Genomic DNA, 14,387 nt, shown 5'->3' with positions numbered 1-14,387 from the left:
CCAAGGTAACAGATACTGGGGCCAGAAAATTTTCATCAGACATGTTAAGAGCAGGTGGGTGGGCTCACTCAAATGCTGATATACACATACTCAGAAAATGATTCTAAATGTGAAAATATTCAAGTGGAGAAGGTGTTACATAACAACAGGCTCCAAGCTTTTTAAGGTAAATTACTACTGCTGCTAGTTTAGTGACTACACCTGTGGAGCGAAATGCAATCCAACATGATCTCATAATACTATGTCAACCTCATGGATTTACATATGAATGGAGGTGAACAGTGTTAGAAATCCCACTCAAAGTAATATGACCTCTACAAAAAGTTCTGTGGACATCCCTTAAAACGTGGTCCAACTCCTCATCAGCGGTGGAGTACTTCTCAATTTGCGCCCAATATCTTTGTGTGGAATTTAGCCAACAAGTGTCCCTCTCTCTGTTACCTGACTGCAGCTGGATCCCTCTTCTCTCTGTCTCCTTCTTTCTGATGGAGCTACCAAACTCAGCTGTTTCTGTCTAAGACAACGTTTTGTGTCGGGCTTTAATTCAAGCTAGGCTAATGGACGTTAGCATTAGAGCTGGTCAGTTAGCTTACCTTACGAGCTAACGGCCCTGTTTCTTACCTTGCTCTACGTTTCTCGTTCCGGCTTCACCGTCACCACCTTTTAAAAAATACTTGTTTAGAAAATTCCCTTACCCTTTATTTCCTTATTCTCCTTTCTTTCCCTTTCTGATCACCGGACTGATGCTGACTGGACATTTTCCTACCGAACTTCAGAGAACAGCCTGGTATAGTAACAGTAACTAAGGGGGGCGGGGCTTAGCGAAGGCTCGGAGGCCAAACCATTTGTGGGGGGGGGGGGTTCAAACTTCGATGAGTGAGTTTGACAGACAAAATAAATCCATGAAGCACTGCAACAGAACTATGAAATAATCAATTAAATAGTGAAATAATTATTTGTTTACATTTAATGAACTGATATGTTAAATTCTGTCATCTCAATGGGTGATTCGTTCTGTTTTTTCCTGGTCCAATCTCTGGAGGAGTGCCGTCACCGGTCTGGTCTGGTCAGGTTCGGCCTGGGTCCTGGGGGGGGCGCCGTATTTGCATTAGGCCAGTCCATTACTTCTAACCAATTATACAATTAACCTCGCCTTGTTCAGCTGCCTGCACCGGAAATCGAACCGTGCATCACTCACACAACAGACAAACAAGACATACAGAGAAATGCTGCCTCACTTTTACACTGCAGTGTGCTTTACTTCACAACATGACAGACACCTAGCTCGTTTTAGTAGAGATTAAATAATGAAAGGTTTAAAAACACAAAACAGGCTCAACAATGGGGAGTTATATTGAAATGCATGTTGATACTTGTGGCACAGCTGGTTAATATCCACACAGCACCACTTTAGGGGATCCGACTCCGGATCTTCTGTCCTGAGTCTCTCGTTCACTTGTCCAATGGCCGCTGCGCAGTGTGACCTGAGCATTCCCCTTTAAGCAGGTGGCCTTCTGGGTAATGTGTGACGTAGTCAGCAGGTAGCCATGTTGTGTGGTGTGTTTGTCCCTCCCTTCGGTGAATGGTGTGAGAAGTAACGCCAGCTGTAGCCGCTGTAAGCTTTAGAGTCCGTGTGATGAAACTCCTAAAAGTACCGTGTTGTGATGTTGAAGGAAGAAAAGAGCTGAATAAAGCCGGTCCATGTGTTCAAGTACTCCGCCTCTCTTCTTAGCCCGGACTGCTTGTTACCATGGTTACCAGCGTCAACGAGCCAAGCTAAGGTGAATGAGACTTAGCTTTATAGCTAGCTAAAGTGTGGAGCCGCGACTCTAACTCACTAACTCTCGCCTCCATTTTTGCACCTATGACAAGAAGTACTATCATAAAAGGAGGCAGAGGAGGAAGTAGACGTGTAGCAAACAGAACAGTCTTAGCAGAGACAGCAACACGACGTAACACACAGCACAACCAGCACAGACCCGGAGTTTGAGACTGTGTTTATTGTGTCCATATAAAATATGTTTTATACAGACGAGAGAGTAGAGTAGACCCCCATAAACATGTCTGTAGCAGAATCACATCAGTGTATTGTAAAATGGCAATAAAGCTACTTTCCTGTATTTTTTTTATACTTTTACGTAAGTAATGTTTTAAGCAAATATTTTTGTACTTTTACTTATGTAATATTTTGAGGAAGCTACTTTTACTTGTATTGGAGTAATATTTGACAAGGAGTATCTGTACTTTTACTCAAGTAGTGAAGTTGTGTACTCTGTCCACCTCTGCTCGTTTGGTACTCCTACTCATCAAAATTGCTATATCCATACCGGGTACTCATTTCAATCCTAACACCAACATTTAAAACAAAAGGCAAGAAAGTATTAAATATGGGCCTTTTGAAGTCACATAAGGTTTGATCAGCTAAAACTATTTGGCTAAGCAAGCAAACTTTCATGAAAAATATAATCAGAAAAAAAAGAAACTGAATTGAACTGAAATGAACTGTCAGAAAACCATACCTGCACTGTTCAAATGCAGCAGAATTATTGTAATTTGTGCTGAAGGCAAGAAGGAACTTGAGTGAGATCCTAGGTTGAGAGCTGTGGCCAGCATTTAACAGCGTGTCTTTGTCTCTGTGTGTGATATCCTGTAAGTCACTAATTTTAAATATGTAACAGAAATATCACACGACTATTTCATCTGCTGACATCAAACAGCCCAGTTTGGAACAGACTCAGTCCAACTTGGCCTTGATGATCCGTCATGCCCAAAATTAGATTGGCTCAGTAGTTGTAGTGTAACAAACTCAAGCATACAAACATTTGAACAAAAAAAACAATGCTCTAGTCTTTCTGATGAGCGGAGTCATTTCTGTGGGCTTGAATGAATTTGGATGAGTGTCAACAAATACTAAACACTTGAAGCTTAATAACATCAAAGGCGTTTTATTCCCAATTGGATTCACAAAACTACCTGCATGTATCTCTACAACAGCCTTCTTTATCCTATATATTATTGCAAGATCAGAAACATCCTGGCTCAAGAGGATGAAAAACGAGTCCATGCATTTGTTACCTACAGTAGAGTAGACTACTGTAATTCATTACTATTCTCAGAGTCTCCAAGAGTAAATAAGAAGGCTCTCTCACTGCCTTTGCTTCTCTCTCTGCCCCCCCGTCTTCATTCAACCCAACCCAAGTCGAGACAGATGCCCCGACCCCCCACCGAGCCCAGTTCTGCCGAGGTTTCTGCCTCTTAAAGGACGTTTTTCCTTGCCACTGTCACCAGGTTCATGCTCTTGGAGAGATATGTTGGGTCTCTTTAACAACTCTATGTTTAAAGTGAAATTGGATCTGATTTGAAATACCAGAGGAATTATTTTAGACTTTTGCTGCTTTTTGCTCCTTGCATCACTATAAAAGTTTAACAAAAGCTATCAGCACTGACATAAACATTTTTCAACTGCAGATGCCTGCTCATTCCCAAAACAAAATGCGTCCTAAGTGTTTCCATATATTTTGTTCTCAGTGAGCACTCGAGAGTTATAAACATCTGGTGAGGACTCAATGTGCAGCTACAATTATCATCAAGTGATTTGCAAAAAAAGTCAAGGCATTCGGAGAAAGTGGCCCAGACACAGTACACAAAAGAATCCACTTAGTATTTAGCCACTGTGTACAAACCAAAAACTGATTACGACTTTCAAATAGCAGACATGCCTTCATCTTACTGCAGACCTTTCACTGCCATTCTCACTGTCTTTCTGAGCAAAGCAGGGTTGAATGAGGTTGATGAAAGAACCTGACGTAGGCCTAAGAGGGGTAGTGGACTGAAAAAAAAGAGGTTCTACAAGAAAGCTGCAGGTTAAAGGCCTTGTTGCTGCTGGAAGGGGCTCAGTATGCACAGTATGCTCACTCACTAACACAGCTACTGGCATCTAGGAGTTGCAACTGTCACACTACATTGGCAAACTTGTTCTCAGCACGGTGGGGTGTCAGCACAGCGATTAGCTTTGGCATCTACTGCTCAGAAAATGTGCTCCCCAGGGTACTGCCAAGTTATGGAAACAGAAAACTCAAAGACTAACTTACAGAGCCACAGTCAGCAAATGTTTACAATGTACTTTGTTTCTTTTGTAACATAACAAAAACTCATGAGCACAGCAAAAAGGTCTTCTCACTGTTTATTAAAGACCCATCTCACCAATAAAGGCATTTAGCTTTCATTAAAAAAAAAATCCATATTGTTTGTGAGTGACTATTCTTATAGCCCTCATTATCAATATTAAAATGCAATGCTTTAATTGTGATGGCAGGTTAGTTTTAATGTAGCTGTATGATTTGTGAATATGTGAACATGTTCGTATCCTGTACTCAAACATATAGATTTGGTATTTCTGCACTGTGTTTTCTTTATGAGCAGTTAATAAATATCAGCTAATACAGATCGACCCGGCTGAATTAATGGTCGATCTTTGTTGTATATGCTGGTTCATCCTTTTGTGTGTGGTTGCTCAATAAACTTCTGCAATCGAGAATGCGAAATGATTGTGCTCCCAACATGCCTCTGGACTATTTCTAATTCTACTCAGAATCTATGCTGAACTGAGGTACAGGATAGAAGCAGGAGCCAAGCTAGACGATGTGGACTCAGTAAAAGGATCCAAACCCCACAAGCAGATGGGTATGTGATGGCAACCATGTTGGAAAATACAGCCGATGCCCGAAATATCAAGCTTAAACCCAACGCCCTCCCAGTCCCAAAATAGATTTTTCACTCAACAGACAGTAAATTATAGCAGCATGGGTTGCTGCTGCCTCTCAAGATAAATCTATGAGTGAACATCTTCTGATTTGCACTAAAAACTGCATTACTTTATATATTACACGGTTGCTGTGTATGCTACACATGCTACACCAAAAAAAATAAAAATAAAAATGCGAGCGAAAAGCGATTTGACTCACCAGTTCTCTGTACAGCCAAAATGCCCTTAATCAAGCATTTATGGAACATTAAATAATTACTCACTAACATGTCAGTTATGAAATAATCTGTCAGTCTGTCTGCCAATTTAATAATTACATATGATAATTTGGAATGCAAAAGAAACCATTTTGCCGCAGCAACAGTGCTATTTTGAACAAAACAAAATTAAGTATTCTCCGATGTTACAATGTCTTGTGATTGCTGCAAGACATTCTAGCACAGCAGGCATGTCTGGACCAATAAAGCATTGCTGCAATTCCAAAAGGAAATCTGAAATTTGGGTGAGGAGGCCACATAAAAGCTTCACGCCTTCACACTAAGAATTGCATGATCTCTTGAGTTCTCGCACTGAGCTGTTAATAACCAATGGTCCATTTGGAACAATAAGGTGTTCAGAACTGAACTAGGTATTGAGAGATTAGGGAACAAGAAGGAGGCTGACCCATAACTAACTAGATGACTGTAAAGCGCATCGCTTGAGTAAATCTGACCAGATGTGCTGCTGCTTTAGTGCATAAGTGCACCTGAACAAAGAGTATTCATTAATGAACAATGTCTATAAAACTAATTCAAGAGAGACTCTTGGCAGCATGAATAGAAAATAAAAAACAACAGATTGTCTTTTCACTGAACACGGATTAATAATGCTTTCAAGGCAAGCATGTGTCAATAATCCAATTTCTGCAATTTCTCTTCAAAGAAGTCTAAAAATGGATTCATAAACACTAAAATAAAGATGAGAGGGGGGGCATAACAACGTAAAGCCTTTGGGGAGCTAAATGTCCCAAATAAGAAGAAAAGCTGTTACATGTTTTCAAGTCCCACTGGGGAAATGGGACTTTAGAACAAGTTTTATTCATGCTCAGACGCAAAAACACAGACATGAATTCTCATGACGGAACAAATTGGACCTCTGATTATTTCATCATGTTCATCAGAAATGGCTATGAATATTAATGTCAAGTTTACAGCTCCCTTTAATTTTCCCCACTCAACAAAATAATTTCTCCCAATACTATTAACATAAATCCATAAGTATGTAAGATAATGCAGATAGAATGTGAATAATAAATAACTTACAGTTTCAGAAGAAAGCCAGGACCCCTCTCACAGTTTTCAAGAGAAGAAAGCAAAAGCGCAGAATGCTTTCAAAGCAGAGAATGTGGACCTCGCCCTAAATGCACTGAACCCCGCCTAAACTACTATATTTAAAGTAACATATAAAACAGACGCACATCTAACCATGAAAGCACAAATGATCTAACTACAGAAACTTGAGTTGGAAAAATTCTTTTTGCACAGGAGCAAAGTCTTTCCACATGGAACCGCAGTAGGCCTAAATTTACTAACTTGTCTGCAACTGGCTAATACAGTCAGTTATTTTTTCAGTTTAGCCAGAGAAGTTAACAAATGACAATAAGGCTTGACAAATTCTATTTCGGCAAGCCACCAAACATGTCACGAGAGGGAAATAAACTGTCACACAAGTCCATTCAGAAGCTTTGGAAGGGGATCTATCGAGCCCCCTGAAGACAGAGTTTTTGTACCAACTGCAAAAGTAGTCTCAGCTTTCCTTCGCATTTCCATTCTGAAACAGACCAATATTGCCCTTCCTGCCTTTTTGGTGGGCACAGGGAATGAGGCAAAGTGTCTCCTCGGCAGAAACATCCAATGCACTTTTGATGCCTTGGTACCCTTAAAAAGGTACAAGAGCAATCCTGATGTATTTCTTTATCAAAACAAAGCAAACATAAAAAGCATACAAGGCCATATACATATACTACAATAACTTAAACTGCAAGTACTTCCTCAAAACTTGGGATGGACTCAAGTTCACTGCATTTTGCCAATCTATTGTAAATCTAGTATGTAAATAGCTAAAAGACGTGATTGTGAAAGTATCAAGACACAGCAGACCCCTAAAGCAGCCCAAGCAAAAGACTTAATGGCCAATGTGACACAAAGATAAATTACACCAGCACAGAAATAATTATCAGAAGTCTGAAATCACTCTAGCAAGTGTAAATCAAAGGTCCAGACTGTAAGCGGATTTATATAGTCAAAAGAGTAGCCCTAACAGTTTTACTCGTGAAGGTCAATTGTGTGCTACCCACCCAAAGGGAGAAAAGTTTCATAATGTCTTTTTTGGCTTTGCCAGGTCTGAGAATGTAACCCCTGATAATTATATAGTGATGCAATCAGGGTTATCTTGGCTTGAGTTTAAACACCACTTACAAAATCAGGGTGTGGATTAGAAAACACACAGATATTTATCATGTGGGCTGTCTATTTTTTGGATTGCATTACAGTACACCTTAGATTGAAGTGTTTGTGGAAATATTTCCCTATAATCTAACTGTTGCTGTACTTTTTAGTGGATACTGCATCAAATATTTGTCATAAATCATGTTAACAACAGCCTTTCACGCAAATCATGTCAGTCTGATTCTAAAAATTGCAGTCAATTCCCCTGACTATCGATTATCTCATTAAAAAAAAAAGGAGCTGTGAGCAAGGCAAACCTATCTCTTTCTTCACTCAAACACAGCTGAGCAACACAGACAGCAATGCTCAAAATTTCCTCTGCCATAAAAACAAAACCAGAGGCTGCAAATTCAAGGCCACACTCACCCTGTCAATAAAGCATCACTGTTTGTGGTTGATCCAATAGCTATGTTTACATGCGCAAAATTTCTTCCATCTTATTACAAATTCGGATTAGAGCCGCACTGTTTACATGGACCCTAAAAAAATTGATCCGATCATGATGTGTGTTTACACGCATCCCACGTTTGGACGGAATAAATGATTTTGACAAGGGTAGAATTTGTCTGATATTCAGGAAGCAGTAGTAGAAGAAGAAGCTAATGCCGATGTAAGCAAACACCACTTTGTGTCTCATTTTGAAATAGATTTTTCTTATGGATCTGTACCATGTTCTTTAGGCCGTATTTTTGCTTCTGCTTTAACAATTTTAAGTTATTTTAATACTTCCAGTAACGTATTTGTGTCCTATACACGCCAGCTCTGTTTAACTCCTGCCATGTCTTCTGCTAGCTGTAGTAAAAGCAGGAATACATCAGGTCTACATATGGCTCATGTAGCAGACGTGCACAGTTAAGATCATTTCTGCCCAAATTTCAGAATACATGCACGTCAACAATTGGCATAACTCACCTGAAATCTCAGAATGAAATTCTGATCCCAACAGGAGTGATCAAGTCAGAAACTTCCAATTTGGCGTGTGTACATGAAGCATTTTTATTCCGGTCAGACTTTTAATCAGATTATTTGTGTCCATGTAAACATAGTCATGCTGTTGAGAAAAACTCCAGAGGGATGGAAGCCTTGTTCGAGAACCACAACATGTGCTTTTGCCCTGAACACAGACAGAAAAGTAGACAGGTAATGTCTTGCTTACTAGAATAGAACTGTTGCATTTAAGAGCAACAACATCCCTTTTTTTTTTTTGTCAACCACTCGATCTGGTGCAGGGCTGAGCAGCGAGTACCTTGACTATACCAACAGGCAACAACAAAGCCTTGTCTCATTCTCTTCTTTTGTTCTCACACACTCGCCCACAAGCACACACGCATATGCACACACCCCTCGAGCACCAGCTTCTCACCACACTATGCCAAACAGCAGCCAATTCAAATAACACCACCACACCTCCTCTTTCCAGCATTCTCTTACATGTTAGGGGTGAGCATCTGTAAACAGAGACCTTTTTCACTGAGATATCACTCTGTGTTTGATAAGTCAATAAATATTTGAGTGGGGAACAGCTCTCCGAAGAGATATTTTATGGTGCCAAATAACAACACCATCCTCCAGTCTGGGTCTTTCCACTGCACAGGAGTCTCTAGAAAATGAAATGTTATGGGACTGGGACTTGTAGGGGAAATAGAAGCTTAAAGTAAACATGGCTGTGCCCAACCTCACTTTCTCTTTTATCACATCCTCCAGCAAACACACACACAAACAAATCACTCACAAAGGAATAATGTTCATGTATGATGCACGTCCACAGCTCAGCAGTCCAGCTTTCCCCAACGTCCGACCAGCCTTTCCCTTTGACGAAACCCCAAGCTTGAGCCCCCTTGCCCACCCCCTTCACAGGATAAGCATTTCCAGCTGGTTTCACAAACATTACAAATGAAATACAATGGGTGCCATGTGTCTCTCTCATATTTTCTCTCCTCCCTTCCCGCTTTCCCTCTTCTTTCTCACAGTGGCTCTCCTTGTCTCATGAGGCAGAGTAGCTAGGGAAACTAGGCCACAGCCTGGACCACTGAGACAGAACACTCAAAAACAGAGCACAGCTCAGCTCAGACTTAAACTGTCCATGTAGTCGCCCGGCTACCACTCAACCACTATCTGTAGAGCTGGACTGATTTGGGAAGCTCCTATTACAAAACCACTCAGAGGAAGCAATAGGCCCAAGTTCCATTTAAACCTATAACAGCACATATCAGCAACAGAAGAGCATTAATTAACTGTCTCTAGAGAACCCTGCCTGCTAGCTTGTCTTATCAAATCAGGATATCCAACTAGTACAATTATTTGTCTCCCTGTGCAAATCTTACAGGAATATATTGGGAAGTATATCCCAGCACTTTTTGTCAAGGCCAAATTTGACTAAAAAAAAAAGGCTTATTTCCATTGTGGCCCTTAAAATTTAAGAAACAGAATGACAAGAACAGCAGGAGTGAGGTGAGAAGGTTGACACCAGTCAAGTGTCTGTCTGTTAAATCAGAAACTTAGGGGTTTTTTTGCATAAAACTGGAAGCAGAGGGAAAACAGAGCCTGGCTCACCCAAAACTCTGTAATTTCTCTTGATATTTTTTTAATTTCGGTTTGTGTTGAACAAAAAAGATGGAACATACATTAGTGATGTTTGACAGGTTACCTCTGGTCAGAGCCATTTCCTTCCATTCATTTTAAATGCTAACCCAAACAAATCATCTTCACAGACGTACAGGGATGGCAGTGGTATCAACCTAATTTAATGCTCTGCAACAAAGCAAATTAACAAAACAATGAACCATTACATTGATTATTATTGTCTATGAAGAGTCTCATTCATCCAGGTCATTGTTCTCTTTCTCAAATTGATTCGTAGGCAACTGGACTTGAAGACGTTGAAGACGTTTCGCCTCTTATCCAAGGGGCTTCATAGTGGCCTACTAGCACGCACTAATCTGACCAAGGCCGTGGAGAAAGACCCAGATATTTAACCTCTGTGAAAGTACTGGTTTCAATTGACCATTGTAGTGGTCACATGTGAACGACAGTCGTTGGGGTGAGGTGTACCCCTGGAGACCGACGATCGTTGAGAGTCGTCTGAGGTTAAGTTGTTAACTCGCCTGGGTACAGATGAAAGGGCGACATTGTAAATGGGAGATAGGTGGTGTTGCAGACCCCCTCCCCTGTTAAGGGATGGTTTTTCCACGTGTACATAGATGGCTTCTTTTACTCTTCTAGTAGTAAGTAGACCTACTACTAAGTAGACCTAGTAGACCACATGAACTGATGAAGCCCCTTGGATAAGAGGCGAAACGTCTTCAAAGTCTTCTTAGACAAATACAAGTCCAGTTGCCTACGAATCAATTTGAGACAGAAAATTGATTATTATTCCACAACAACACATTGAGAGTTATCTTGGATCAGACACTGGCACCAGCAGCCAACTTCCTAGTTACAATTCACTTTGAAATAAGCACATCTAATTTGTTAAATATTTTCCTCAGCTCAAATGGTATCTAACCATGTCGATATGTTCAATCTAATATCTGTTTTTTACGTTTTTGTGCATATGCCTGTGTTCTTCTGGTTCATTCTGTCTGGATAAAATACTGCATCAAGCGCTAGGGTACTATTTTTTCCATGAAAGAGTAGCTACAAGGATAAGCCACAGGAGTCCACTGAATTATTCTGAGTAAACAACAATCTATATTCATACAGTACATGATGCTTTTATCCAATGGAAATGGCCGTAGCTCAGGATGTAGACAAAGTCATTCACTGATCATGAGGTTGTGGTTCCACCCCAGGCTCCAAAAGGCCACATGTAGAATTGTCCTTGGGAAGTATAGTAAAACTCACATTGACCCTGACATGCACGGGTGTGAAATATGTACGGATGAAGGTTGGCAAGTTATTGTAAAGTGCAAAAGATGCATATTAACTCTATAGGAATGAGAGAAGCATGCCATCTAAAATGCATGCTTTTAGTTTGCATTTTCTAGTTAAAAACAACAAAATATGCATGTGCTCACTTTCATATAAAGCCAGTAATGAGATGTGACCACAAAGAGCGCGTAAATCATGATGACGCATGTCAATACCTGACCTGTCTACAAATGCTATGCACTGTGGTCTCAGTGAGACTCAGTGAGCAGGATTATGAATTAGCTTTTGCAGAGGTTTCTTCATTACACTTTGTCCCAGATCGTCTACAGGATTGGATTTGGTGTCATACCAAAATGCATGTGTAGTTGTAATTACACAAATATGCTCCACAAAAGCTCAAAATGAACTGCAATGCCCCGGGGTATGTCTGGTGTCACTATCTAATCTGAAGCCATTTCAGCATCATGTTTAAAGGACATTATTATTTCTGTTGGTATTATTCTTAAAGGGGCATAAATTGAGTTAGTGTTTAAGTACATAAACACAAAAAAATTGGTTCATGGCACACCTGGGGGCAAGTAGGGCTCCAATATTAGGGTACTAGTTGGTTTCATGAGCTCCAGGCAAACTATAATTTAGCTGCCATATGGCGTCTGCTGTGTGCACTGTAGTTGATGAGTGCTTGAAGGTACAATGCACATAAAGTGGCAGGAAGGAGGGCTGGGTTTGTCAGTAGGAGCCAACAGCTCAGCGATGCTTCGACAGTATCAGGATAGGGATCAGTTTCACTGGGGCAACCCTAACTTAAAAATGCATGCACTCATAATACAGCACAGTGCTATGTCAAAGTGTTTTGGATGTCCACCGACAGGAAAATCGATTACACTTCTAATACTGATCACATATTTTAAAGTAAAGCAAGTACAGTATGAAGTAGCATGTGCATTTGGTTCAGAGGAGAGCACGAGCGCTCATTGAGGCTATGTATCATTCAGGCCTGAGGGTTTGCAGACTGTAATTGCATAGGAGCAAGATTGTGTTCTCTTCATGGCAGTCATTTATTGTGACTTGTTTATGAGCTTAAAATAGAACCTGAACTGGGGCCATGGAGTGCAAAGACCCAACAAAGACTCTCATTAATACCAAGTGCGGAGTTGATGAAAAGGCTCACATCAACCAATCTGATCCAAAATGTGGAGAACGGCGACATAAAATTCCATGAAATTATTGATGATATTGAAAAAAGGGTCCATTACGTAAAATCTGACACCGTTTTAAAAGCTGAAGAAAAGACACAAAATGCACCCCATGCCAAGATCCACCCAAGTCAGGAATGAACTTCATATTTCAACATTTAACCCGCCATGGTTGAAAATCCAATCTGCTTATGAGTGTAAGAGCATTATTATCTAATAATAGCAATTAGCAACTAAATGGCCTTTGCAATGACATTTGGTCAACTTGTCAACTGATCATTGAGGTGTTCAGATACCTTCTGATTCAGTCTCAGTATATACTAAATATAATTTTGGTGTTTTAGATGGATCACATGCCATAATTTATGTTCTGTTGCGATCTGAGCCCGTCAAACTGTACAATTTAGGATAAGCCCTAATTTTATTCATGCATGAATGAAATGCCCGACAGTGAAGATATTCTGTGTGGCTTTGAAAGTTTTGCAACCCCCTTCACAGTTCAAAGAAAAGGTTGCAGGTTGGCTTCAGTTGCATGAGCTCAATCATTGGCTGAATGAAGTTCTCGCCTATTAGATCATATCACCACAATGGCACAATGGACGCAACAAGGCTCTGATTACAAGTAAGGCAAGTTTATCAATAACCGAAGAACCGGGGCTGTGTCAGGAAATCAGGAAAATCCTACTAAAAACACAGAAGAAGAAAAACCTGCATCACCCGATTGCAGTGCAGATGGAGCCCAGGCTGATAACATGACAACACACAGTTATGACAGCTCAGCTACGATGCTGAACTGTCTGTAAGCTGAATACTTAGGGATTCTTCATTATTTATTAAAAGCCAAGAGCCTGGCCGATCGTTCAGTCTGGCCCTCACACGGAGCTTAGCTCGGCGGTGTCCTCCACACGAGCTAAGCTACGTTTATGGGACTTAATGCAGCGTTCAGGTGTCACGCTGTGGCCGTGAACAGGCCACACCGACTCCGGACAAGGTGGGAATGAGGAGACAGAGACGACGAGGCGGGCGGCCAACTCACGTAGTGTTTGGACGGATTGCGCCTCTTCTCCACGTCCACGACTTTCACGTCCAGCACAGTCCGAAACTGCATCTTGACCCTGCAAAGGCTCTGCATAAAAGCGTCGGGCAGGCAGCTGTTGCGGCTCCGGGATAAGCGATCTTGTATCACGAAAAGGGAAACAGCAACATTCGTGGCTGTGTCATTTAACAATTCAGCGGTCCATTGAAGGGATCAGCTCGCTCCCGGCCAATTTGCCAGCTCTGACTTCTCCCCAGTTGACTCAGCGGCCATCAATCTGATCGGGAACTTATCGATAGTCCACTTCAAATGCGCGCTGGCCGCTCTCGTTGAGATTTAAAAAAAATATGTATATTTTTAAAGGATCAGCCAAATATCCGGGCAATGATGATTGCAACGCTGCCGACAGCCGAGCAGACTGACCAGCGTTGATGACGGCGGTCACCTTAAAAATAAAAATAAATAAATAAAAGAAAGTGAAGCGAGTTCCTTTGTGTCTGTCGCGGTGCCTAAGAAAGGGGCATTTGCATTCCTGGAGGTTACAGCGTGTGCCTGAACGCAACGGAGCCGGCAGATCCAGCGCCGAGCGGCTCCCGGGTTTCGGCAGGCGCAGTGAATTTGGGGATCGGGGTGGGATGGGCTTCACGGCCACTTGGAATAAAAATTACTTGGCTTTGCTTTCCCCGGCAAGACTCGTCTTGTTCTGTGGCATTATCGTCAATCTGCGTTTGAGAGAAATCGAAAAAACACAACAGCCTGAACTCGTTTTTTTTTCCTCCCCAGTCCTCCAGCGCCACATAACTTTTCATCCCCGGAATGAAGGAAATGGGAAATAATACGTCGGAAATGCAAAGTTTTATATTACCGCATGCAAATGGAAATGGCCGCAGTCAAGTTAAGTAGAGAGCGGAGGCAGTGAGACAGTGAGGCTGTGACCGGTCAGGTAACGCTCCCCAGGCTTTCTGGCCTGAGACGCCACAAACTGGATGTATGGATACAGATGTTCCTCATGCGACCAATCAGCAGCAGCCTGC

At 41.4% G+C, this 14,387-nt stretch overlaps 1 protein-coding gene across 2 annotated transcripts in view; it reads right to left on the bottom strand.

The window, feature by feature from the left end:
• The window catches only part of sh3pxd2aa (SH3 and PX domains 2Aa), a 100,106-nt gene extending 85,973 nt beyond the window's left edge, over positions 1-14,133 (bottom strand). Inside the window, exon 1 of one of the 2 annotated variants that reach the window (XM_029504865.1) lies at positions 13,354-14,133. In XM_029504865.1, the coding sequence (XP_029360725.1) occupies positions 13,354-13,449 (96 nt within the window). In that variant the 5' untranslated portion in view covers positions 13,450-14,133. Of the gene's footprint in view, positions 1-6,066; positions 6,090-13,353 lie in introns of those variants that run through there. The other variant, XM_029504873.1, reaches the window with a different exon arrangement.
• Between the last annotated feature and the right edge of the window lie 254 nt (positions 14,134-14,387).

The sequence above is a fragment of the Echeneis naucrates genome, chromosome 1 (assembly GCF_900963305.1).
Source record: "Echeneis naucrates chromosome 1, fEcheNa1.1, whole genome shotgun sequence".
NCBI classification, from domain to species: Eukaryota; Metazoa; Chordata; class Actinopteri; order Carangiformes; family Echeneidae; genus Echeneis; species Echeneis naucrates.
The sequence above is the reverse complement of the archived record's forward strand: the minus strand, read 5'-3'. Positions and strand labels throughout refer to the sequence as shown.